Source organism: Gopherus flavomarginatus, chromosome 5 (assembly GCF_025201925.1).
Source record: "Gopherus flavomarginatus isolate rGopFla2 chromosome 5, rGopFla2.mat.asm, whole genome shotgun sequence".
NCBI lineage: Eukaryota > Metazoa > Chordata > Testudines > Testudinidae > Gopherus > Gopherus flavomarginatus.
Window position 1 is genome coordinate 50,694,517 of NC_066621.1, and position 25,610 is coordinate 50,720,126.

General features: G+C 44.7%; 1 protein-coding gene across 2 annotated transcripts in view; it reads left to right on the forward strand.

The window, feature by feature from the left end:
- The window catches only part of MRPL23 (mitochondrial ribosomal protein L23), a 94,082-nt gene extending 79,365 nt beyond the window's left edge, over window positions 1-14,717 (forward strand). The window contains exon 6 of one of the 2 annotated variants that reach the window (XM_050953777.1): window positions 14,687-14,717. In XM_050953777.1, the coding sequence (XP_050809734.1) occupies window positions 14,687-14,702 (16 nt within the window). In that variant the 3' untranslated portion in view covers window positions 14,703-14,717. Of the gene's footprint in view, window positions 1-2,720; window positions 2,916-14,686 lie in introns of those variants that run through there. The other variant, XM_050953773.1, reaches the window with a different exon arrangement.
- The last annotated feature ends 10,893 nt before the right edge of the window (window positions 14,718-25,610 follow it).

The following is a 25,610-nucleotide window of genomic DNA, read 5'->3' on the forward strand; positions in this document are numbered from 1 at the left end:
GCAAGGGCTGAATGAGTTTCACTGCTGAACGAGAACCAGTGTCATACCCAACAAACATATGAAAGGCGTGTCTTGCATGCTGGAGTTATGATTAGCAGCATTTGGCCTTTCAGATGCTAAGATGATTCATTGGATGAATCAGCAGAAAGTCCAAGAATTTCAGATCCAGAACATGTGAATGAAGCATTCAGATCTCTTCCATTCTCAAGCCTTTTTTGTTGTTGGAATAAACAGATAATCCTGTATCAGCTTCCTTTTCCATATCAGTAGTTGATTGCCCTGGGACATCTGTTTCACATACAGCATGATGTTATGAATTATCCAGTTCCGCTATACCAAAACCCATACTTATTTCAAGATGAATTAGAAGACTGCCTCATCATTTTAATTTGTAACACAGTGTGGCTTTAGGGAAGAATAATCCCTGGGCAAAGCCAGAATTAGAGGATAGTTTTCTAGTTAATAATAGTCATATTAATCAAAAATTCCATTTGGGAAGGTGAGGAGACATTGCATCTTAGGGCAGGTCTACCCTACAGCCAGGATCGATGCTCTGAGATCGATCCACTGGCAGTCGATTTGGCGGGTCTAGTGAAGACCCGCCAAATCGACAGCAGATTGCTCTCTAGTCGACCCCTGTACTCTACCCCTGATGAGAAGAGTAAGGTAAGTCAACAGGAGAGTTTCTCCTGTTGACCCCCTGTGGTGCAGACCCCGCAGTAACTCGACCTAAGGTACGTCGAGCTGGAGTTGTGTAGCATAGGTCAACTTACCATGGTAGTGTAGACATAGTCTGAGTATTCATTGTGTCTACCAATCAAATGATTAGTGTCCCTTAAAATTATGCAGTGGCAGCAGCAATCTTCAGTTTATTTCACAGTAGAAAGGCATCGCAATAGTCTGCCACCTACCTACAGACAGTTGGTGTGATTTATCTTTATGAGAATCTCTTTGTTCCCAAGCTAACAGAACTCTCCCTGAGCCACACACCTTTGTCTGTCAACCATTTGGAAAGAGAGGTTTGCCATAGAACTGTGTGTACGCTTAGCAAATGAGAACTTACAGATACAGTACCAAGGGGAACAGTGTGAACCATAAATTTATCAAAGCCAGAGCCACTATAACCTAGTGCTGCGCTTAACAATGTGGAAGAAATGTTGTTAAATCTGTGCCTTTGTGAGCTATTCTGTTCCCAGCTAGCCCACTCCTGCAGTGTGCTCAGCATGCTGACTTTCCAGGAGCTCTCTCCATGTTGGAACCAGCCACCTGTCTCCTGCCAGATCCCAGAGAAGAACAAGACTGGCTGACAAATACCATATGTCATAGGGCTGGCCAAAGGAAGCCTAACTGTATTTTGTTCCACTTGTCTATTTAACTGGGTCACTGTAACAAGGCTGTTTTTACAAATAGCATATCTGTATCTGGTTGAACTTTTCTGTTTATATGAGAACAGACATCCTTATTTTTTGCCCTAGAAATGTAACATTCTGCCCTCCCCAATGGCAGTGATGGAGATGGTGTGGGGAGTGAATAGCAATTTTAACAAAAGCTGACCACCAACAAAAAGTGATGAGAAACCCCAGGGTTAAAACCATCCGTTGCGGAAAGTACTCTCAGTTCTTTGTGCATGTGATGAGACTGTTCATACTGATCAGGAAAAACAGAAAACATCTCGTAGCACATTCAAACCGAGGGTGCACACACCTCTGGGTAATGAATATCTAAATACAGATTATGTCTATCTAAAAATGTCATCAGAACTAGAGATGGGCTAAAGCCAGAAAGTAGCTAGATGTGGATCCCTATTAACAACAGTGTAAATCCAGAGTAACTACACTGAGATCAATGTAGCAGAGGTCAGAATCTGAGCTTACATCCAGATCTGGCCTTTTCAATGGTTCAGGACTTCTGTGTTCTTAGCAGCATGCCGCAATGGGGAAAACTCAAGGGACCTGCGTTCTATTCCTAAGTCTGCCATAAACCTGCTGTGTCTTTTTCAGAAAGTCACTTCACCTTCTTCTACCTTTGTTTCCCCTCCTGCTTTTTATCTGTCTTATCTCTTTAGAGTATAAACTGTTTGGGCAGGGACTATCTTCTAATATATGTGTGACACTGAGCCCGTGAAGGTTAAACAACCAGCAGGCTAAGTGACCCAAGATCAACCTTAAAAACATATTTGAGAAATATTGACATGGTAAGCAGCGCCACTTCATGTAGATAATTATCAAAGCCGTGTAAGTGAAGTAAATCCTTTGAAATGCAAAACTATATTGTCAGAGAATTAGAAGTAAATATTATTGCATTTGTCTGTGTTTACCTATATCTGTTAGGAGTTTAACAATGTGATCTAATTAGCATGTAGATGCTATACTCAGTTCCTGTCTGTCATATTACATTGCTGTGTTCTATTGATTCAGAAATCAAAAGCGAATATTAGCAATTAGATGAAACTTCAGTGTAATGGTATCATGTCTTTATTTCTCTTTGAAGTTTGTAGTAAACTACCTGTGAACCTTTGAATGGTAAATTGCTTTATGCTAATCAATGCAACTAATTACCTGTGTATACATAGGAAATAGGAATTGACTTCAAAGCAACCATATATATTACCTATTCTTCACCCAAGGAACGCTGGCTGTGCCATTTGCTAGCAAGAGGCTATCATAACCTGCCAGAGAGCTATAAAAGAACTTTGAGACCTGATCCATTTTTCGTCTCAGATCTGCAGAAGCTTGGTCAGGGGAAGTTTAAGTTGCAAGACTGAGGTTTCCAGCTCCAGTCTGGATTACCCTGCTACTTCTCATGGAAGAATTTAAACAGATACTGCACATGGATTATAATTTATGGATTCTGGAAGAACTTTCTACAAATCAGCAGCTCACTGTTTCTACTATGAAACTAACCTAAGAACTTTACTCACATCTGTATGTATAATGATCTTTAATCACAATACTCTCTCTCTTTTCTTTTTAAATAAATCTTAGATTAGTTCATAAAATTTGGCTGTACATGTGTATTTGGGTAAGATCTGGAACATTCATTGACCTGGTGGATAATGTGTCCGTTTGCTTGGGATTGGTAGAACTTTATATATGTTTTAAGTAATCCCACCATATTTGACTTGACTGTCTGGGTGAAAGTCCAAGGCTGGCTTGCTTTAAGGGAGCTGTTTTCAGCTCCTGGGTAACCAGTTAGGTATCATAGAAGCTATTTTGTTCCTGAACTGATGAATCTAAGTATTGGAATAAATCACCAGTTTTGGAGATTGCCTGCCCCAGTCTTTGCAGTTTATTCTGATTGAGCAATCTCAGTGAGGCCCTTCCAGGCACCACAGTCATAGTATGTTTGTACAAAGCCTAGCACAGTGAGGACCCAATCTTAGTGGGAACCTTTAGGCACTACCATAATACATGTAATAACAACTTTGGTTCAGCCCATCACAGACAGAGGGGGAAGCTGAAAAATTTAGATTGAGATTGAAACTTCCCCCCAAATTACTCCTAGGCATACATACAGCCTCCCAAGCATTCTGGGCAAACTTTGGCAGTGATGTAAACAATTATGTGTTGTACGTTTCATGTTGGTTAGGACAGCAGTTTAAATGGGAACTTGCACCAATTTGGGATTCAGCAGGTGAATTTGGCATTCAAAACCCATGTGACTTCACTACCATAAGAGCAGAAGAGGGGAGATGAAACAAGAAAAGCATCTACCTGCAGAGTGTAAGATAAAGCTTATACTTTTGCTCCCCTTCTCCCTTACTCATCTTACATCCTCCTGTTAGTTGCTTTACCTGCGGTGCCTCCTGTCTGCCCACTTGATGTTTAAAGTACTCATTTTTGCACACTCCCTGAACATAACATTAGTGCAAGTTACAACACTCGACCACTTAGACTACAGTTCTGAAAGTTTTACATTCTATACAGGCCACAATCTGCCCTCAGTTGTACCATGTAGAACCACAACAAGTCAATGAGGTTTCACGGGTTTAACTGAGAAGTGAATTTGGCAGAGTGCATAACTCATACCACTGAATTTGGCTCACATTCATTCCTGTACATTCACTCACTGATACACTCATTTGTTCACATAGCCACACATTTGTACTCTCTCCTTCAGGTACTTGCTCTGTTACCCACACATGTATATTCAGCTTTATATATTCATCCTTTCACTTATGTGTGTGTGTAGCATATCACCCCCAAACACATTCTTCTTAACATAGGCACATGCTCTTACACAGACACTCATGCATATATACATCTTATCTGTCCATTGGAAGTTTTTCTGAATCTGCCATCATCCTGTATCCAAGTGCTGTGCATACAGGCACATCTGTCTAATCATATATACATGCACCTTCTCTGACAAACACCCACTCATGTACACACTGCTCCTTTACCCATAGACAGATGGACACATAAGCACATATATACTCCTGCTGGCATCTACTTACTCATTTACTCATGTGCATCCCACCCAGTCTCCCTCTCTCTCACTTTCTTTCTGAGAGAACCAGTCATTCACACTACAGTTGGGACCATACTGCAAAATTCAAGATCCAGGTTCAGATTTTCTCCCTCACATCCACATACATACACCCATCCTATCAAATGTGGGGGAGTTTGAAGCCAGGATTTTTGTACAGGCCCATCTGTCCCATATATACATAAGTAAACTCATGCGTGCACACACATACACACACATGTTGGCACACCCATAGGCCCAAACACGACATGCCTTGAAGCTTCTTTAAAAAACCCAACATGTCACTAGACCATCACAGTTAATGACAATGTTCAGCATGTTGTCCTCCAGCTCTTCTCCCCTGACCTCTAATTTCTACCCACACTGAGCCACTTAAAATGAATGAAGACCAGATGCAAGTGTGTGCTCACTACATTTTGCAGGAGGTTCTGGCTTGTTGCCTTCTTGTCCTCCATACCTCAATACAGCTAATAACAACCAGAGACTGCCTCCACAAACTGGGGTAAAACCCACCTCAGCTGTGACATCTCTGCAACCACAAAGGATTTCTTAGGGATCTGGAGTCTAACCATCATGCCCAGCTTTCAGGTGTGGAGTTCCAGGCTCTGGTTTCATCTCTCACCAGCATGGAAGGGATGAACTCAACATAACTGAGCTGTCCAATAGCGGCCAGGCTGGGAGCTGTGCTCAATTAGCCAGCCTTGGATTTTTAAGAGAGAAGGGATGAATTTGATGTATTTTAGTGCTTTTAATCAGAAGTGACTGATAGCTGTAGCTAAACCCATGCATGGTGCAGACAGGCGCTGTGTGATCTTCCTCACCACAGTTCTGCCACCTGGTAACCCCCTTGCTGTTCCAGTTTCTCCACACATCCCAGCTAACGCATCTTAGTCCTTAGCTGTGTTAGCTCTGTGTATGCACACACACACACACACACACACACACACCTCTCTGCTTTTGAAAGTCCCTTTCCTAGCAGAGGAGTCCCCATCTCTGCTTGCCTCAGGCTCTTGGTAGATTGTTCTGGGGGCTCCCCAGGCATCTTAACATATGTGTGTGTTGGGGGAGGAGGGAGTGGTTGTGGGGAGCAGTTGAACTGGTAGAAACTTATGACAGGTTCATTGTATGTGAGAAGGCTGTTACAGGTTGCAAAATTGGTGTAGTTGATTTACACAGAGACAGAGCCTTAAAAATAGGTTTTATTCTTTAAAATAATCTTTCTAATCTGTCAGTTGTGGTGTGTAAAGACACACAGGTTTCACTCATTTCAGTCACTTGTCCCAACTCGGTGGTTTGTGTCACACGTCAGCAGGTTGGAAGAGGTGTCCTCAAGTGAAAGGTGCCATATTGGGGGCAGTATTATTGCGGCTGGGATGATGACCTTGCAATGGGTTGATGTCACTGTTCCTTTCCCTGTGACAATGATCTATACAAGGCCTTATAGAAGCTGATCTGGTGTGTGTAATGAGCCATGCAGTTGTTTTACTTATTCCTTGGTCATCTCCTCCTTGAGCCTCAGGGCTCTATAAACTGGGCAGCTCTATGGCTGCTGTGGTGATGGGTGGGATTTATGCAAAAAAACCAACCTTAATTTTCAACACAGAGCTCTCTCTCTCCTTCTCAACCCCCAGGCCCTTCAAACATACCTGTGGGTAAAGGTAGTATTATTGGAACAGCCTATTTGACTGCTATAACATTTTCCACTCTGATCCATTGACTTTTATTTCATATTTTCCTTGGATCAGCACCTCTGAGACTGGCTAGGCTGCTGTTGTTTGAATACTTTGAGCCAGTGTCTCACCCCATTGGCTTGATCTGATTTCCTCTGTAGAGGGCAGCAAAGAGATGTGTCTGTAGATACAGTTGCTAGCATGAACTATGTTTCTCTCCTTTGTCAGGCCTTCTTACTAGTTAGCACTACACAAAAGAGTGTCTCCCAGTGGGAGTGTTAGGGGCGATCACTGTTCTCTAGTACTATACTAGAAAGAAGAATTTTAGCCACTGTGACTGCAGATGTAGAGTAACAAGCAGGGCCGGCTCCAGCTTTTTTGCCGCCCCAAGTGGCAGAAAAAACAAGAAAAAGAAAAACCCGATTGAGCTGCCGCCAAATTGCCGCTGAGGAGGAAGACAGGTAGTGAAGGATCCGCCGCCGAATTGCCATCAAAGACTCAGGCAGGCGGGTTAAGCTGCTGCTGAAGTGCTGCCGCTGCCGCCCCAGACGTGCTGCCTCAACAACAGACACGCTGCTGCCCTTTTCTATTGGCCACCCCAGGCACCTGCTTCCTTCACTGGTGTCTGGAGCCAGCCCTGGTAACAAGTCTGTTGTAAAGATCAATTTTTTTTCTTATCTGCGAGGGGCTGAAAAAAGGGAGGTTTTAAAAGCGCCCCTGAGCTGGCCTGAGGGCTAATCTCCTTCACACTTAACATAATTGCTGTCCAAACCCATTGTCATAATAGCAACTGAGACGGATGGCTACTTGCCCAGCAGTTCATCATTACCAGCCCCCTGGTTTGGCGTCTCAGCAGTGGGCAATCCAGAACGGAAAGCAAATCTCCTTGGAATTCACTATTATTGCTCCTCAGCTCCACTATTTCTCTTCTTGATTGCCTGATGGAGCCTCTAACTAACCTTAGCTAATACAAATGGGATTTGGCACAAAAACAATGACAGTACAGTTAAAATTTATGAAGAAAGGATGAATATTCCCAAAGGGCCTAGAAGGCAGAAGGAGAGAGATAGGGCCTCAGTAAAGTGGACCTTCCCCAAACAAAATTTTAGAATCTGAAATGTAAAAACCTGTTATCATGTAGTCAATGCCTTGATTTAGAAACCCATCTGATTCTGTGCATTGCCAACTGCCTGGTGTGGCTTTATAAAACTGTTCCTTCTTGAGGTTCCCCAAAACCAAAAAATAAAGGGATCAATAAGAGGACTAACTACCATACTGCAAACAAACTTAAATAGGAATGTGCTCAAAGATCACAGCATAGGAAGATATATGGAAAAAGTAGCACCGTTCATGGTTGGTTTATCTCCTTTCTTTTACAGGGGGGTAGCTTGGTCCACAGAGAATCAAAGTCATACAACAATTTATTTTAAAAATCTACTGAGAAGATATAAACAGAGCAGGTAGCTGGGGAAGAGAGTTATCATTTGATATTCATGCTGTATGTTACCAGCTCTCACAATTTTATTGCAAAGCATATGCTTTTATTTAAGCCCCAGCTTCTCGATTCCTGTGATTATGTGAGACTTTTATTTATTTATTAAAGTGAGTTTCTAGCTGTCTTGGTTGTGGAGAAAAGTTTGAAAATGAGTACCCTAAGGGCTCAAAATCCAGAAGGACATTAAAAAGAACACTCCAAAATTTTTGCTTTTGTTCATAAACCTCATAATTTTTAAGCCAATCACATGAATTTTAGAGTTTGACCCATGATTTGGGAATACTTAGGATCTGCAGTCTTGATGCTTTCCATCCTGAAAGATTGCAAAGCATTTTACCATGTGTGGGGGGTGGGGGGGGCGGCGGGATGCTACCAGGCACTGTTAATACACATAGTAAGGTACAATACCTATCTTGTAGAGCTGATGATCTAACAGTCACAACAAATACAGAGGCAAAGAGTGTATTTTTATCCCCATGGTGTCTGTACCCCATCTTTAGAGAGAGACTAAGTGACTTGCCCAGGGTCACATCAAAGTCTGTGGCAGAGCTAGGAATTGAAGCCAAAGTTAGCAAACTGATATATAGACTATGAAAGATTCACTTTGCACTTCAATAACATGCAGCTGCCTCTGGGGTGGAAATGGATGAATGTTTAACAACCCACAGCAACACCTCATATTAGTTTGAGACAGGAAGTGAAGAAAAATGCTGGGTTAGGCAGAGAGGGTAAGAACGGCAGATATGTACCCAGAAAAACATTAAACACAAAGCCAAAAATGTATACGCTTTTCTTCTTCTTCTTGCTTTGCTTTAGGAACAATATGGCAACAACCTTCTAATATCCCAGGGCTTTTGTTTATCCAGATTTTTATTGGGGGAAAAAAAAGGCAGAGGAGAAAAGAGAAATGAGAGAAAAACAAGCCTCCTTTCCAACCAGAGAGTCATGCGTTTTGACTCAATCTAATTATACAAATGATATTTTTATAAACTCTGTGAAGCCTGCCCACTTTCTTTGTGTCTCTCTCCATTGTTTACTTTAGAGCAGTCGGGAAGCCAAGTCTAAGTGACTTCGAAGGAAAACACACTGGACCTTGGACTATGCTACATGCTCTTACTTTTTGGCTTGTAAATGGGACTGTTTCCCTGGTATCATACCCCCCACACCTCCGTACAGGTTGTCATTCTAAGACATTTTGCCCAGCCCTGGGCCATGTTGGCAGCTTCCCAGGAGGCCTTAATGTGTACAAAATGGAGTAGAACACAACGCTTCAGGGCTAGATCTTCAGCTAGTGGAAACTGCCATTGTTCCATCAAGGTTATGCCCCCGTTTTCAATCCGAAGCTGTGGCCCACTGATCCTGCAAATCCCAGCAGGTGGTTCTGTTCTGTTCCGACGCAAGTGATGTTTATTAGCAGCTGAGACTTGTGTTCTCTGCACAGAGCACCTCTGTATTAAAGAGAAGGACAGTCAAGGGCGGCACTTTGTCCTCCCCATGCACAGGCTGCTTTGGGCCTTTTTAGGACAGTTGACCACACTCAGAATGGGGATTAGGCTTTAAAAGACAAGTCCAAAGACAAGCTCAGTGGGTGACACCATAAGTGTATTTGCAAAACAGCAATGAGGAAGGTGGAATTTGAGAGGAATCGCTTGGCCCATGAAAATGAGACATTTCATGGCCTTGGTGCTGGTAACAAAAGGGAGATCAATACTGTGCAGCTGTTAAGTATCCTATGCATGAGAAATAGGGATTTTAAAAAGACATTCCTGATACTTAATGATTTTCACATTGACGTTTTGATAGGAGGTCCATTTGGATTCTCACTGCAGGCAGTGTGTGCACGTGGGAGTGGAGGAGCAGGGTCACTGCTCTTTGACCTTGACTGTTGTCTGGTCTGTGGGGGAAACAGGTGACTTTTATCCTTTGAGATCCTCAGCTGGCAGCAGCTCTGTTTAGCCACAGGAGGGCAGTGTCACTCTACAGAAACACTGTTGGGGAATCATCCTCCTGGCGGTGTAGACGGGGCATCAGAGGGGAGACATTCATAAATATGGGTAACCAGCCCCATTTTCTCTATGCCATCGTTCACTTGGCAGTACTGAGAGAGAGACGTAGGGGTATAGGTGACCCCAGCATCAGATGGGGTGGAAGGAGAGGCTGACTGAATATTAACCCATCTGCCTGTTAAGAAGATCTTAGATGCTCCTGATTCAAGAGAGGTGACCTCATGAGCTCAACCCAGCTGCAGAAAGAGATGTCTTTCCCAGAGAAATTGTTATGGGGACAGAGAACCTGCTTCAGGTTTTCCGTATCGCATTTATTATGGCTCTATTTCTCTTGAGTTTAAGACCCTACTCCTCTGCATAAGGACACAGACACTTTCACACTAGCACACAGCAATAGTCTTCTCTTCTGGTATGGAGCGCCTCACACACACACTATAAGCTACACCTGATACATTAAAGGAAGGAGAAGTTGGTCAAGTTACCTTGCCAGTTACACAATCTTTGAGAGGAGAATTCCTTCTAAGCGCTCCCTGGCAATGAGCATATGCTTTAGCACATGACCACTGATCGCCCCTGCTAGTTTTTATCCTAGCAAATGTAGATTATCAGCCTGATTTTTCAGCCTACTTGTCACCTAGCTGGCTTCCATTTTTGTCCCTGAAATTCCAACCGTTGGAGGTGGGCTTTCCAATTTACTGCCCTATGTTCTTCTTCGTTTAAAACTCCAGTCCTTTCTGAATCTTCTTACAGTATTTTGCCTCAACGATATCGTAAAGCAGTGAGCTCCACAGTTTACCCTCTGGGGGCCGAGTCCTGAGGGCAATACTCACTGTTTGTTTACTCAGCGAAACTTCTGCTGCCTTTAGAGAAGCAGCATGGTTAGTGGATAGGCACTGGAGTGGAACTCAAGACACCTGCATTCTATTCCCAGCCCTGCTACTGACCTGCTGCGAGTCAAGTCACCATTCTGGGCCTCAGTTTCCCCTCTTGTCCTTTGTCTATTTAGACTAGAAGATCTTTGGGGCACAAACAAGCTCTCACTGTGTGTATATACTGTGCCTGGCATAATGAGGCCCTGATTTTTCTTAGGTCCTCTAAACACTAGTGTAATATAAATAATAAGTGGGAATTGCAGATGCTCATTCCCTCTCAGGATTTGGCCATATTGAAAGCTATAACTTTTCTAGTTTATTCCCTTGCAAATACAGCTGTGCATCTGTAGTGGGGTGATTACCCCGCTCCTGCCCTGAAGGGCTTAAAACAGCCCTGAGAGAGGGCTGTGGCAGGGGGATGGCTGACTGGGGAAGCAGCTGCAGCTGGACCATGCCCCAGTCAGGCCACAGCTGGCCTGTATAAAAAGGCTTGAACTAGTCTCTCTCTAGGCTAGGAGAGAGCAGGGCCCGGCTGCCTGCAGAAAAGGTAATGGGAGTGAAGTAAGGCTGGGGAGAGTCAGGGGAGCTCCAGGCTGGCAATGCCTGGTCCAAGGCTCATAGAGGTACTGGGAGGCACAGGAAGGCAGCAGGTCCAACCCCCCTTGCCTATAATGAGTGGCTTTTACACTGCAGTCTGCCCCAGGGAGTGGGGGCTTGGTGATGACTGGCAGTAGCCCATACTGAGGCAAGGTGGAAATTAGAGGGTTGGGGGTTTCCCAGAGAGGGGAGACCCCATAGACACTGGTGGAGGTATTGCCAGAGGGCAGCCCCAGGGTAAAGGGGCACTAGGGTCTGGGAGAGATATGGGGGCCAGCTACAGGCAGGACACTGGCCTGCAGCGGGCGCCCAGGCTGGAAAAGAGCTAATTCCCTGAGATGACCAGCAGGATGTGCTGCAGGGGTGAATCACGCATGTTTACAGCATCTTACTCTCTTTGGCGCACCACGGCACACTGAGCAAACCTCTTCACTGAGCTGGCCCCACTCCTGCAGAGATACTTCTTTCTGAGTGCCTCCAGCTCATACAGAATTCTAGCATGTGTGATTGGTTGAAATTGCTCCTTCAGCTGTGCATTGCAATGTATTATGCTGTGGTTGTCCCCTTTCTCCTTTCGCTGCTTCTGTGAAGAGGCAATCAGAATATCTATAGCGTAATGGTGAGTAAACATGACCCTGGCCTCCCACTAGGAGGTTTTCAGACCAAGTGTAATGTGCCTGAACTCTTCCATTGACACCAGGGTGTATATTGTGGGATGTTATTCATATGCCATAGATTGCAATCAGTGGCAGTTGGTCTCACTCCACTGCTGGCTGAGGAGAGAGTAAGCTGATGCTATTGTGAAGTAGTAATTTGGATGGGAAGTGATCACTGGATAACTGAGGGGTGTAGCAGAGACATGGGAGTGAAGGAAGGATGAATTCTGGCATGGTTTCAGAGCAGGCTGAGAGACATAGGGGAATGGAGAGGAAAAGGTTAAGTAAGCTAGGCTGAAAGGTGATGCCAAGATTTCTAGACTTAGGAGTGAATGGAAGGTGTCCAGTTAAAGGAGGCAACAGCCTAGTCAGGGATGTGGAACACAGAGGACTCTTCTCCCAACAGGAGTCCTTGAGCAATTCAGGAGAAGGAAGTTATAGTGTAGTCAGGAGGCAGCTGATTCAAAACAGCAGAGGGTGGGGAGGGGTGAAGGCCTGCATCAAGCCAGAGAGAGGACCAATTCAGGCCCAGTGTAAGTGGATGAAACTCCACTGCTTGTAGCTAGAGCATATACCCCCAGAAACAGCTAGGCCAGATCCTCAGCTGCTGTAAATCAGTGTAATGCCATTGACTGCAGTGGAGCCACAGTGAATTACACCAGTGGAGAATCTGGCCCTCTGCTTGGCTTCCTGCTGCCTCCATCCTGCCCACTTGAGGAGGCCTGCAGCAGTCTTCAGTTGAACTTGCGGGGGGTGAGGCAGAGCTTTCCCTAGCAAATGAGAAAAACACTGTATCTTCATCCTGCTTCATCTTCCCAGGATTTCCGACTGAAAAGGCCCTGACTGATTCCATCTGGCAAGCTGACTATGCTTCAAAGACTGCAAATCCTGGGACTTTTTAACTTACAAACACAAACATGCATAACAAAAAAAAAGACCACTCTCCTCAGGGAGAACGGAACTCCAGTCTATGAGAAATCAAAAACAAGGCTCAGCTCTTGCTTCCACTGACTCCAGTATGTTTTCTGTTCCTTTTAAAACGAAATGAATGCTAGTGCCGCCTCCTGCTTGACACCTACTGTTTGCATCAGCTCCCTTATTCCCCAGCCTCTTGATGTGTTTAGGCGGGGAGAGGCTGAGGCCACGTCCAGACTACCCGCCGTATCGGCGGGTTAAAATCGATTGCTCGGGGATCGATATATCACGTCTAATCTAGACGCGATATATCGATCCCCGAGCGCGCTTATATCGATTCCGGAACTCCATCAACCCCAATGGAGTTCCGGAATCGACACGGAGAGCCGCGAACATCGATCCCATGCCGTGTGGACGGGTGAGTAATCCGATCTTAGATATTCGACTTCAGCTACGTTATTCACGTAGCTGAAGTTGCGTATCTAAGATCGATTTCCCCCCTCTAGTGTGGACCAGCCCTGAGAGGAAAGGGAAAAGCCAAAGAAAAAGCCCTGGAACAAGCTAGAGCAGGCTGTTCTACAGTGCACGTGATTGCTGCTGGCCCGGCCGGAGCCCAGCACATTTGGACCACACATCCAGCCTCACCCTTTGCATGAGAAGTCAGGCTAGCACAGAGCTAGCTAGGCTGGCTTTTGCCCAGCCCTGGGTTTTCACATGCATGGGAAATCCTCACTGAACCACTTTTCCATTCCCCGTGCACTGCTCAAGCGGTGCAAAGGGGCCGGGATCTTGCCCACTAGCGACCAACCCTGGGAAATCTCAGCTTCAAAAGCGAATGTTCGGGTAAGTTACAGGCCTGTAGAACAGAAAGTTGTGAACTGAAACTGGCTAGCAACTGTAATTACAGTGGGTGCCACCGAACCTCCAGTAAACTAACACTTTTGGACTTTTCTTACTCTTCCACAGGGAGCTTAAACCTTTCAACACATCTGCATGACACCCTGGTGATGTAGGTATTCTTTTCATAGATGGGTAAACTGAGGCACAGCCATGTGAAGGATTGGGATGTGCCCCCCCTTTACTCAGATTGACTAATACCTTCTGGCATGAGTAACCCCACTGAAGTCAATGGAACTGCTTATGGAGTAAGGTACTACTTGTTGGGAGTAAGGATATCACAATCTGATCCTGAGTGACTTTCACAGAGCAAGTCAATGGCAAAGCCAGGACTGTAACTCAGAAGTCCTGACTCCCAATCCCCGGATCTAACCACTAGACTAGATTGTCTTGCTCCATAACACAAATGACTTCAATAACTATGTGAACAACGAGAGTAATGAATACTAAGCCCTGAGCCACCTCTTTGCCATGCCCTTCCCATGCTGCACGTGTTTCAAATTTCATGTCTCTTGTACATGCCTCTGGGCCAGGCACAGCCTATACCACCTCTCCCTGGTGTCTGAAGAATCACTGTGGAATCCAGGATTCCAATTCCCCTTAAACAAACCTGACCCCAGATCCTTCACTGACGTCACAGAGACAGCAAGTTGTCAAGTGTTTTCAGCAGGGCACCCTGGGGGAATTGCCTCAATTGTTTTCCTGTAGGTAAAATCCCTTCTGTATGTCAGTGAGCAAACTAGGCAGAAAAAATCCTGCCATGACTCAGAGCAGCTCTCCAAAGGCTCTGGGATGGGAAGCGGGGATAGGAGGAGGGGTGTTGGTACATCCTATGTACCACTAAGCCACAAGCATGAGTTTTTGGAGCTGACAGGGTCAGGAGCACAGTGGAATCTTTATTAGTGCTTTCCAAAGCGGGAGGGCTTGCAATAAAAAATAAAGTATCTGAGATATTATTGTCAATGGCCACATCTTCCAAGATGAGGTGAACAGTGCAGAGTACCTGGAGAATGTAGGCAGTACTTGCTAAACACCCAGTCGCAGTGCTGGGGGAAGACTGTTCACATAACCGGTTTATTCCTTTTAGCAGGATTCCTTACCGATGACTAAGTGATCATCCTGGGTCTGCCAAGCCTACAGGTTTTCCCCACAGGCTACCAGTTTTTTGGTCCCTGCTACAGGGAAATCCCAAGAATCTACGCATCAGATCATCGGCCCCAGGTAAGTCCCCTTTGTGCTGCTGCAGTGAAGCAAAGGGCTTTTAAAGCTGGCTTTACTCAGCAGCTCTGGCTCCCCCTATCCATAAAGCAATTCTCAGCTTCTGCTTTAAGGTAGCTTTAAGTTCACTGTAACAGAGAAATCTCTGACAGGTACAGAGAAAATTACTCCATGCTCCTGTGAGGCAGGGGTGATCTGGTGCCAGAAGAGGGTGGAGCTAGACCACATTGGGTTCTAGCAGCCCTGGCTGCCCTACCAGCTCCTAGGTGCTCAGCATATTCTGAAAATCTGGGCCTTCTGAGGGCACCTCAAAATTACTAGTCACTTTGGACAATCTTGGCCATACAGCTGTAAAAACGGTTCCTACATTTTGATAGCCTCTTTCATCCCAGGTGCTTCATAGACTGCATATATATTCTAACTGTCTACTTCTTTTTTTATATCCAGTGATTGCTCACAACTGAAATGCACCCATCTCTGGGGTAGAATATGGCAGTCGTTCCTCATGCGCATGCCACACAGTGGAGTGAGGGAGGTGAAGAATCACTGCAGTTACAGGAGGAATTTGAAGTAGATCAAAATATCCCATATTGATCTCCAGGGCCTGATTCTCTACTGCCTTGCTCCTGGGGCTATGATTCACACCTGCACACAGAGAGTGTGAAACTCCACCAGATCAGAATGGCAACATATTATACTCACTTTGCATAAATGGTGACACCGGGTTTGTCTACCCTGGGAGCTGGAGGTGTAATTTCCAGCTTGAGCAGACATACCCAGGCTAGCTCTGATGGAGCTAGTGTGTTAAAAATAGTGCAGCTGATGTGGCATAAACACCATGAAGGGCTAGCCACCCAAAGTACCTACCTGTCCATACATACTCAGGTAGGCCCCTCATGCCATTGTAGCTACCCTCAGTAGTTACCGCAGTAGCTCAATCAGAGCTCACATAGTAGGTATGTCTCCTTGATCTGGGAATGATACCCCTACCTCAAAGGATAGACGCACACACAGTGTAAAGCAGTGGATAATCGAGGCCTCTAATCGTATGGGCCTGTTTCTCCTCTCACATAGCTAAGGGTTAATGTCTCTTTCACCTGGAAAGAAGTAACCTGAAACACCTGACCAGAGGACCAATCAGGAAACAAGACTTTTTAAAATCTGGGTGGAGGGAAGTTTCTGTCTGAGTTCTTTGTCTTCTGCCTGTCTCTCTCTCGGCTATGGGAGGATTTCTGTTTCTTGCTTTCTAATCTTCTGTTTCCCAGTTGTAAGTACAAAAAAGATAAGACAGTGATTTATATGTTTTTTTTATTTTGTATTTACATGAGTGTAGTTGCTGGAATGTGTTAAATTGTATTCTTTTGAATAAGGCTGTTTATTCATATTTCTTTTAAGCAATTGACCCTGTATTTGTCACCTTAATACAGAGAGACCATTTTTATGTATTTTTCTTTCTTTTTATATAAAGCTTTCTTTTAAGACCTGTTGGAGTTTTTCTTTAGTGGGGAACTCCAGGGAATTGAGTCTGCAGCTCACCAGGGAATTGGTGGGAGGAAGAAGTCAGGGGGAAATCTGTGTGTGTTAGATTTACTAGCCTGACTTTGCATACCCTCTGGGTGAAGAGGGAAGTACTTCTGTTTCCAGGACTGGAAATAGAGAGGGTGGAATCCCTCTGTTTCGAGTCACGGAGCTTGCTTCTGTGTATCTCTCCAGGAACACCTGGAGGGGGGAAGGGAAATGGTTTATTTCCCTTTGTTGTGAGACTCAAAGGATTTGGGTCTTGGGGTCCCCAGGGGAGGTTTTCATGCTAACCCCCATATTTTGGACGCTAAGGTCCAAATCTGGGAATAGGTTATGACATGGTGGCAGCTTTACCAGGTCCAAGCTGGTAACTGAGCTTGGAGGTTTTCATGCTAACCCCCATATTTTGGACGCTAAGGTCCAAATCTGGGACTAGGTTATGACATACCCCTACCTCAAAGGATAGACGCACACACAGTGTAAAGCAGTGGATAATCGAGGTCTCTAATCTTATGGGCCTGTTTCTCCTCTCACTTGCACTTCTGTGTATCAGGAGCAGCTCCATTGCCCAGAAGAAGTAGACACACCTACAAAAGGCCAGGGGCTCAATTTTACAGAGCCCATTAAAGATTGTTATAGGGGTTTCATCACTGGAGGCTGAATTAGATTTCACACATAGATGTCCTGCAGTAACCTAGTATTTTTTTCCCTCAATGCAAATTATAAGTGTGATGTACCCTCTTGCTAGCATTATTATTATTTGTTTGAGTAGATGTCTTGCAGAGTAACTTGCCCTGACCTTTAGCCACGGAGGAGCTAAAATCCAACAAAATACTGTAGTAAAGTGATATCAAGTGGGAAATGCAAGACAGCCAAGGAATCCACAGTTACAGCGGAAACTCCCATCTTACTCCTAACGTATCAGAGTAAGTTAAGGACAGGGTTGCAAAGGTAACACTGACTTTCTTTGATTTTTGTGGTTTAAGACAGGCCTTCGATGTTACGTGAACATATTTGGAGTGGATTTAATTCCCTTTGAATTATTGTCTTTTATTTTTACCCAGTAATAAATGAAGCTCCTTTTTCTCTCCATGCCCTAAGACACACATTCCCTCTGCATCTCTGCAGGGCACAATGGAAGAAGTGGCTGGGAGCCATTTTAAATACTTGAAAAATATATTAGTATTGATCTGACAGCCTGTCTCAAAATTTGATGTGGATTGGGTCAGAAACTGGAGCCTGCAGAATGTTAACATCAGGGAGGTGTGAATCCTACAGAGTACAAAGAAAGTATTTCAGTTTGGAAAGTAGTTTTCCATGAATATTTTCCCCCTATAATTTAGACCAAATTCATTAGTGTTTTTCCCCCTAAAGGTCAGTCCTTTAAAAAACAAACAAACAAAAACTAAGCATATTTTCCAACCGGAAAAGAAGACCGAGCTATTTACTAGGAATGGAAGAGCTCCTCTAAATTCACATTGACATAGTGGGTGCCCAATATATTACAGATGAATGTGGTAGCACCACCTACAGTTCATGTTGCCAGACACTTCCCCTTATAAGCTTAGAACTTTGCCAAACTTTAACCATTTGGGCTGAAATTTTCCATGCTGAGTGTCTGCCTCATTTTGAATTTTCTGGGAAAGCTTCAGCCAAAAAAAAGGCTCAGTCATAGCCCAGACCAAGATTAGGGAAAAATACATTGTTTTATCCATGTTAAAAATTCTTGTAGCCCCTTCATTGAGAAGCTCTAGTGCCTCCATGTTTTGCAGCAGGGACTTGACATTTGGTTGGGGGAGGGAGTCACTCTGATGTCAGGAATGCGCCTTTTGCTGTTCCTGTGGAAAAACTACCCACATCTGGCCAAGTTAAAGTGTTCAAAAATCTGTTTGCATATACTTAGTAAAGACTTCTTAGAGCTTGGCAGGTAGATTCTCCAGAAAAGTCCATCTGCATTTCCCATGCTCCGCCCCCTCACAACTCCTTAGTACTGATTGCGCTGAGCATATCTGTGATGGGGCTGGCTCCCCACATTGGCCCCGAGGGGGTTGAATTAGGCCAGGTCAATCAAGCAGAAAACAAGGGAGAGATTTAGGCTAGGAGAGGGCTGGTAATAGCAAGCATGCTCACCTGTGAGGGAATAGGCAGGGCTTACGTGAAGCGGAGACTGGCAACTAAAAGAGGGCTACAAAGTGAGTCACAGTTGCTTTCCCGGGGGGAAGAAGAGAGTGGAATCCCTGAGACCCCACTAGACTCTAGGAGAGAGGGGTCTGATTGGAATGGGTGGAAGTACGATAGGAAGAAGTCCAGGGGTGAGCGCAGTAAGGTTAGAGAAGCTGCACTCCTTGACTGCTTGGTAAAGGGCCCTGGACTGGAACCTGGGTTCCCCTACCAACCACTGCACAGTGGCACTGCTTGTGGCAGTGAACTAGAAGACTGCCTGGATCACTGCAGGAATGGCAGGGGCAGGATGGTGGGTGTGATGACTGCCTGATGCCACTTGAACAGAGAGACTGAATGATTCTACCTTGAAAGGCAAAACCACTTCGTGACTTGGCTGGAGGGCTGTATCACAAAGAAGTTGCTACAGCTCCTGGAGTGAGAGAGTGATGAAGTGCAACTGCAAGAAGGGTCATCTGCCTGGCAGAGCTAATCACCGGAAGGGGATGCTGTTGTGTAGAGCAGCCTGTCATGATGCTCTATCCTGGGGCTGTTGGGGTTTAGCAGTACTTTACTCATTGCAGGGACTCTCAGCAGCTGTGGGACAGAGACTGTCGATCTCTCCTGTATTTTCATTGCCTAGTCACCCTACTGGTGCTCAGGAAGCATGGGGGGGAAACTGTCAGACTCAAATGCAGAAGACAAGAGCTGGACCTGGTGGGGGATGCAGCAGAGAGGAAGACTGACATGGGGTTGGGAGAGCCTGGAGGGAGCTGACAAAGACTGGGAGCCAGTGGGGGGAGAAGTAAGACTGAGGCAGGAAGAGGAGCTGGGCTAATGGGACTGGGAAATGAAGAGGAAGGGAATAGGAGATGACTGGGACTGGCAGGGTAAAGAGCCTGGACAGCATCAGACTGGGATGAGGAGCCTGGGGAGGGATACTAGAACTTGGATGGGAAGCCCAGAGGTGGAGACTGTCTTCCCCAGTCCCATGCAAAGAGGGTTAAAATATCAAGCAAAATGTGTACGTTTGCCAGTAGTTAACATAAAGATATGTAGTAAAATAGGTTCGGGGATGGGGCAGGAATAACCTGAACTGCACGGATGGATGATAGGCTAGTCATCATATGTATCTACTGGGACCCATCTACTCCATACTGCCAATCAGTCAATTTGGCTGAAAGATAATCTACCATATACTCAGCTGGTGTAAATCAGTTCAGCGCCACTGAAATCAATGGAGTATCATCCGTTTACATCAGCTCAGGATCTGGCCTATGGTCTTCTAGTTCATCCACAAGTTACTCATCTCAATAATGTTCACTAAGGCCTAAGGTTCAGGTTAACTTTAAACATGTGCTTAAGTGCTTTGATGAACTGGGGGGCCTTAGATAGCAGGAAAAACAGTTACTTCCTTGGCAGGAGTTTCTGCATGGGGCTTCTATGGTCTCTTTCTGGAGGAGGGCTGACTTGATGATCTTAGTGGTCCTTCTGGACTCAATATCTATGACTCGATCTTTCTTTCACTTCGTCCTGTATTGCATTTCAAACCCAGGCCTATTTCACATGTACTTCTTGGACAACATCCCCCTTCTATGCTCTTTCTGTTCCATGACCCTTCTGGCAGATCTTCTGTCCTCATTACTCACACTGACACATTTTGTAACATACAGAGCTAACCTTCAAAATCCAGCTTTTGAATTTTCCTTAAATCTGTAAAAGAAAATACACCCCCCATCCACATTTTTTAAAAAAATACTTGTTTCAGGTCCCAGTGGGTGAAAACCCCAGGATGGGAAAGTGAAGATAAACATAGCAGAGCTTTTCAGAATTTTTTATTTGAAGTTCCAGCTTGTGCTGCTCTCCAGTTTTTGCCATCGTAAAAGAAAATCAGAAGCCCCTACACTGCAATAGCAAGGCAGCCTGTGTTTGTATACCTTAACCCCCAAGATGGCTGAAAATTCTGACTCAGCATTCCCAGTGGCAGAAGTGTGGTACACTAAAACATTGTGTTTTGTTTAGAATATGGCAACTCAGCTTGTCTTATGTTTCAACAGAGGGTTTTGCAATGGTGGGGAAGAGAGACAGGTAAAAGATTTAGTTGTTTCCTGTGCCCACTCCCATTCCTCTCTGGCATTTCTGGAGTCAAATCCATTCACTTCTAAATGTTGCAGTGTTTGTGTTTCGATTAAAATCTCATCAGTTTTAAAAATCCTCCAATCCATTCAGGCAAGTATTTTTTAAAAGGAGGCTTAGACCATATGGTTTGACATACAATATATGGAGGATGGAACTGCACAGGAACCTGCAAGGAGAAAGTCAGGTATTGTTTGGCAGCTCTGTAATGGATCATGGCTTCTTTTGGATTATGGCTTTTAAAGGGACAGAGTCAAATACTTTTTTGCAGGGACCTTGTCAGCTAATGAAATAAACAGAATTTTGAACGTACTGACAAACCAACAGTCTGACTTGGCTTTGCTTTTCTCTATGGAGTTTCATTATGCATTTACTTAAATATTTGGTTGACTTCTGGGTAGTAGGGAAAAATGTTTATGAATCTAGACGGTGCCACAAACATTCACACAAGTTTGTTTTTTTCCAAAAGAGTGAACCATAAGTGACTTCTTGGCTATTCATCATTGTTTACAGTCTTGTTTTAAAGCTTTCAGTCATCCAGTCAAAGAGCAGGAAAAGTACCATGTGACAAATCACACATGATGAATAGTAAACAGTTGAAGTGAACAGCTTGAAAACACCTCCTAGGCTGTAAATGATTTGTCCAGACATTTCAGTAAAGTCCTTTGAATATGGAGACAGCCTCTAAGGGAGTTAAGCACCAAAATGCCATGGAATTTCTAACTTCCCTAACTCCCACAGATGCCTTTGAAAATCCTTATCAGAAATTACAGATCCATCTGGAGAAATCAGGATTGGTTTGTGAACAATTGACAAGGAGAATAAAAAGGGTGAAATTCCCGATTAATATTACTTATAGTGACTAACCCACCCACCTCAAAATTATTTTATACACAAATAATTTACTGTCCACTGATTGTGTTGCCCTTTCAGGAGTTTGTGGGGGGAAAAAAATCTTGTCTTATTGGGCTTGATAAAATATAACTTTTTTTTTCTTGTGTTCTTAATGGGGGTTGTTCCAGTCTCTGTTTCTTCCAGTATTTTTTTAATCCTTTTCACCAGTGGTCTGACCTGAGATTTGAGCATTGTTTTAGGGTCATGCCAGACAAAGGGCTGGTCAGAGCTCCACGTACATCCCTCCTGCAAGGGCAAGTGTGGTGGGGTACCTCCCCCACGTAGCTGGTGAAAGGATTAATGTGGGTCTGAGATGCCAATTAACCCATCTGGTTGCACCTAATTAATGATGACACCTAGGTGGGGAGGGGCTGGATGGTGCTATAAATGGAGGAAGTTTGGCCATTGCAATGAGAAGCTCTGCAGTTATGGATTAGGTTGTGAAGAGTGCTTTAGGGAGTCAGAAGTCTTTAGCAGGGAAATGAGCCTAGGGAAATGCTTGATAGGAAGAAGTCCAGAGAGGTGGAAGCATAGAGCCTGATGCAGTGAATCTTAACTGCTTTTCCTATGGTCCCTGGACTAGCATGATAGCACTGAGTCCTTGAAAAGAGGGTGTGAACTACTGAAAGCCCTGAGAAAAGAATGTATGACCCACTGTGTCTGAGAGTGGGATGTGGGTAGCAGTGTGTAGTAGTTGGAGCAGGAGTTAGTAGCCAGAATCTGAGTCCAGGATCAGCTGGATTACCTGCAGTGATACAAGGCTGGAAACAAATAGCAGCTAATGCAACAGTGGGCAAATGCTTTAAGCACCTGCCAAACTACAGCTGCTGACTCTTCAGACAAGGTAGCCAATGAGGTAGCTTACTGTAGGCCAGCTGTGCTTGTCAGGTTGCCTGGAAACTGGCTCTGCCACAGGCCCAAAGTCCTCATGCAGTGAGCTCAGAAGTGAAGGTGGCAGACCAGATAGAGTCCAGGAAGAACAAGTCCCTCTGTGCTACACTTGAAAGGGTGGGAGTGGATATGACCTGGTGGGAAGTCTGAGTCACAAGAAGAGGCAGATAGCTGCAGGGCTGGAAGAGGAGAGGCTGCTATGTCCAGCTGCAGGCATGGTCAGCTGACTCCTTTTATAGCAAATCACCATCATTCTGCTCCATTTGGTGATATTAACTTGTACTCCCTTTTGCTGATGGGAGGAGCAGTGCACAATGCTGCTCTTAGGATTTTCAAATGTGTGTTGCTCTTATAGTGAAAGTCAATGGGAGTCAGTCCCTGGGACCTCATTGCAAATCCAGCCTTAAACAAACCCTGGTTATTGACATCTTTTAGGAGGATGGAGTAACAAGGTTTTAAATTTAGATATTTAGATCCTGATTCTGGGCTGTCAGAGCTGTGCTCTGTGCAGGTTAGGGGGCAGGGGGAGTGAGGACAAAGGTAATTTTATGCCCCCTTTACCTGCCCCTGAGACCCTGGGTCTGGCTGCTGGACTGGCTCAGTCTCCAAAATAAATTAGAGTAGGCTGCTTTAATTTACAGGTGGCTACCTATAGCTCCAAGGGACTATTCTAGCAGTTGGGGATCACAGGTGCAGAGAGACCGCCTCTTTCCTCTGTACGTGATCTCCTACATTAGATGCTAGGATGAGATGTAGCTTAAAAGTCATTACCATGGTACTGTGCCATCTGGGATTCCCCCTGTTTAGTGAGATTCTCCATAAGCCAGTTAAGATGATCTCTTGGGCTGCTTTGTGCTACTGGAATGGTGCAAAGTAGCTATAGCAGAGCCTGGCGTCTAGGCATTTGAATGCAGACAGCAGAGCTCAATAGACACAAAAACCTTTTTGAGGCAGTTTGATCATATTGAAGCCTAAAATATGTGGTGTCATATTCACTTTGAGCAAAGTACCTTGAGCATAATGGGCCAGATCCTGCTCTAAACTAAGTGTAAATCTGGAGTGACTATACATTTCAGGGGAGCTACTCCAGGTTACCTGGTATAAAGAAGCCATATTCTGCTCTCCTGGGGTCATATTAATCAGTGGTATACTTGGCTTCACCACTGCAAGTTAGGCATTGCCAGTGCCAGGAGGATGCATCTTGCACGCTCTTATCATTTGTGATACATCATTGGCCATGGCTGCTTAAGATAGAGTGTGGTAAATATGAGTGCAGGTGCATGTAATGGCTTTGATCATGCTGTGGCTGTGTGAATATACACAGAGCATTTGAATTAAATCACCCCTTCTTAGAATTTTTTTGTCAGTGCACAGGATCAAGCAAAGTTGAGAGCCCCTGTCCTCCCCCTCCTTCCAAAGGCAGGGACCTGACTGGTTCTATTACATGCAGCTGACCTTTAAGAAAAGCTTATAGAATTTATTTGAGAGGCATCCAGTGAACATTGTTGCCAGCTCCCACAACTTCATTATGAATCTCACAGTATTTGGTGGTTTTCCCAAAGCCCCAACTCTCAGAGTTATGTGACTTAAAAAAAAAAAGTGAATGTGTAGCCCTCAAGAATGCAGAGAAAAGCTTGAAAGCATGAACCCTAAAGGCTCAAAAACCCAGAAGGCTAAGAAAAAAACCTTATTTGGCTTAAAAATCATGAGATTAAAAAAAATTCAAGATTTTTTTTTTTTTTGAGTTTCTCATGATTGTGGATGCTTAGTATGAGCAGTACTTCTATAGAAATTATTCTAAAACCCAGGGGAAGTAGGTCCTTTCTGCTGGCAATTAAAAAAATAATTTGGTAGCAGCAATATAATTCTCAATTACATTTGATAGGAAGGTTCAAAAGATGCATAGGATGATGATTTTCTATTAAATCCTGCAATGTGTGCCATAAGGGACTCGCTGCTGTGGTCTTGTTAAAGGACTGGTGTCACTTGTTTTTCACCCTTTCTTGTAAAGAGCCAGCCACCCCCTTCCGTTTGGGCATCCAGTAGGCTTTAAAAACCAGAACAAAGAAAACAAACAAGCTAAGAGATGAAAGGCAGGGAAGGCCCCATCTTTCCATGTTTCCCTGTGTGTGCAGGCAGCAGGGGGCCTGAAGGGGGAAAAAAGCCCTTTCCATAGTGCTGCAATACTTGTCCCACAGGAAGCAAGGCAGTTTGCAGGACAGAGGGCTTTGTTCAGGTCAGAGCAGCTAAACTGCCTCTCTCCTTGTTTAGAAGTAGGGGGTGGGCAGAGAAGGAGGAAAGGATTGGAGGGAAATGGTCCGTAGGTGGGGTCTCTTGTCTCTCCTCTGTGCCTTGCTGCCTAGATTCTCCAAATGTGCATGGTCCCTCTACCTCCATCCCTGCTCCTTTGTCTCACAGCAGCCCCCACAGTTTCTGATTCTGGCTAGAATGTGCTGTGGTGCTTGCAGCCTGGGCTTGCATTCCTAAATCCAGTTTTGCAGCCCCACATCTAGAGCAGGAAGAGTGAAAATCTGGTTTACCTATTCTAGTTCAGGGACATGAACAGGTTTTTTTTTTAGGAGGGGCTCCTGTGTGGATTCTCTCTTTTGTGGTTTCCTGCTGTGTTCTGCTCCACCATGATGCTGAGAGGATCTGGTGGGGAATGTTTAGGACCCTCTCTCATCTGATGGTTCCCTTGGACAAGGAATGGCTCCTGGGCTCTCACCTAAGGAATCAGAAGTAGAGCTCCCCTAAAAGTCTGCTCATTAATTTTTCTAGCACCACACAGCTGAGATGATCTGACTTTCCGTCTTGTTTCTAGGCAGCACAGCCCACTACTGTGCAGAGAGAAAAACCAATATAGGCTTATGTTGGCATTGCCATCCAGGCTATCATATCTATCCATTCTCTCAGATCAGATGGGGAGGGAGCACTGACCCTGCCAGGCTTTCCCCACCATCTGCCACTCACTGTGCAGATTGCTCACACATGATGTCTAATGACATTTGCTCATTCGGTCCCTTCAACCTGCTTTCATGACTGCTCTCCTTTTTCACAGGCCTTCCCATGTTATTGATCTTATTACAGGCCATTCCCTGCTCATCAAACTTACCACCACTCATCCTCAATTGTACCAGATCTGTATCTAGTTTTTGTAATCTGTGCTTGCAGGTGCTGCCGAATGCCTCTTATAA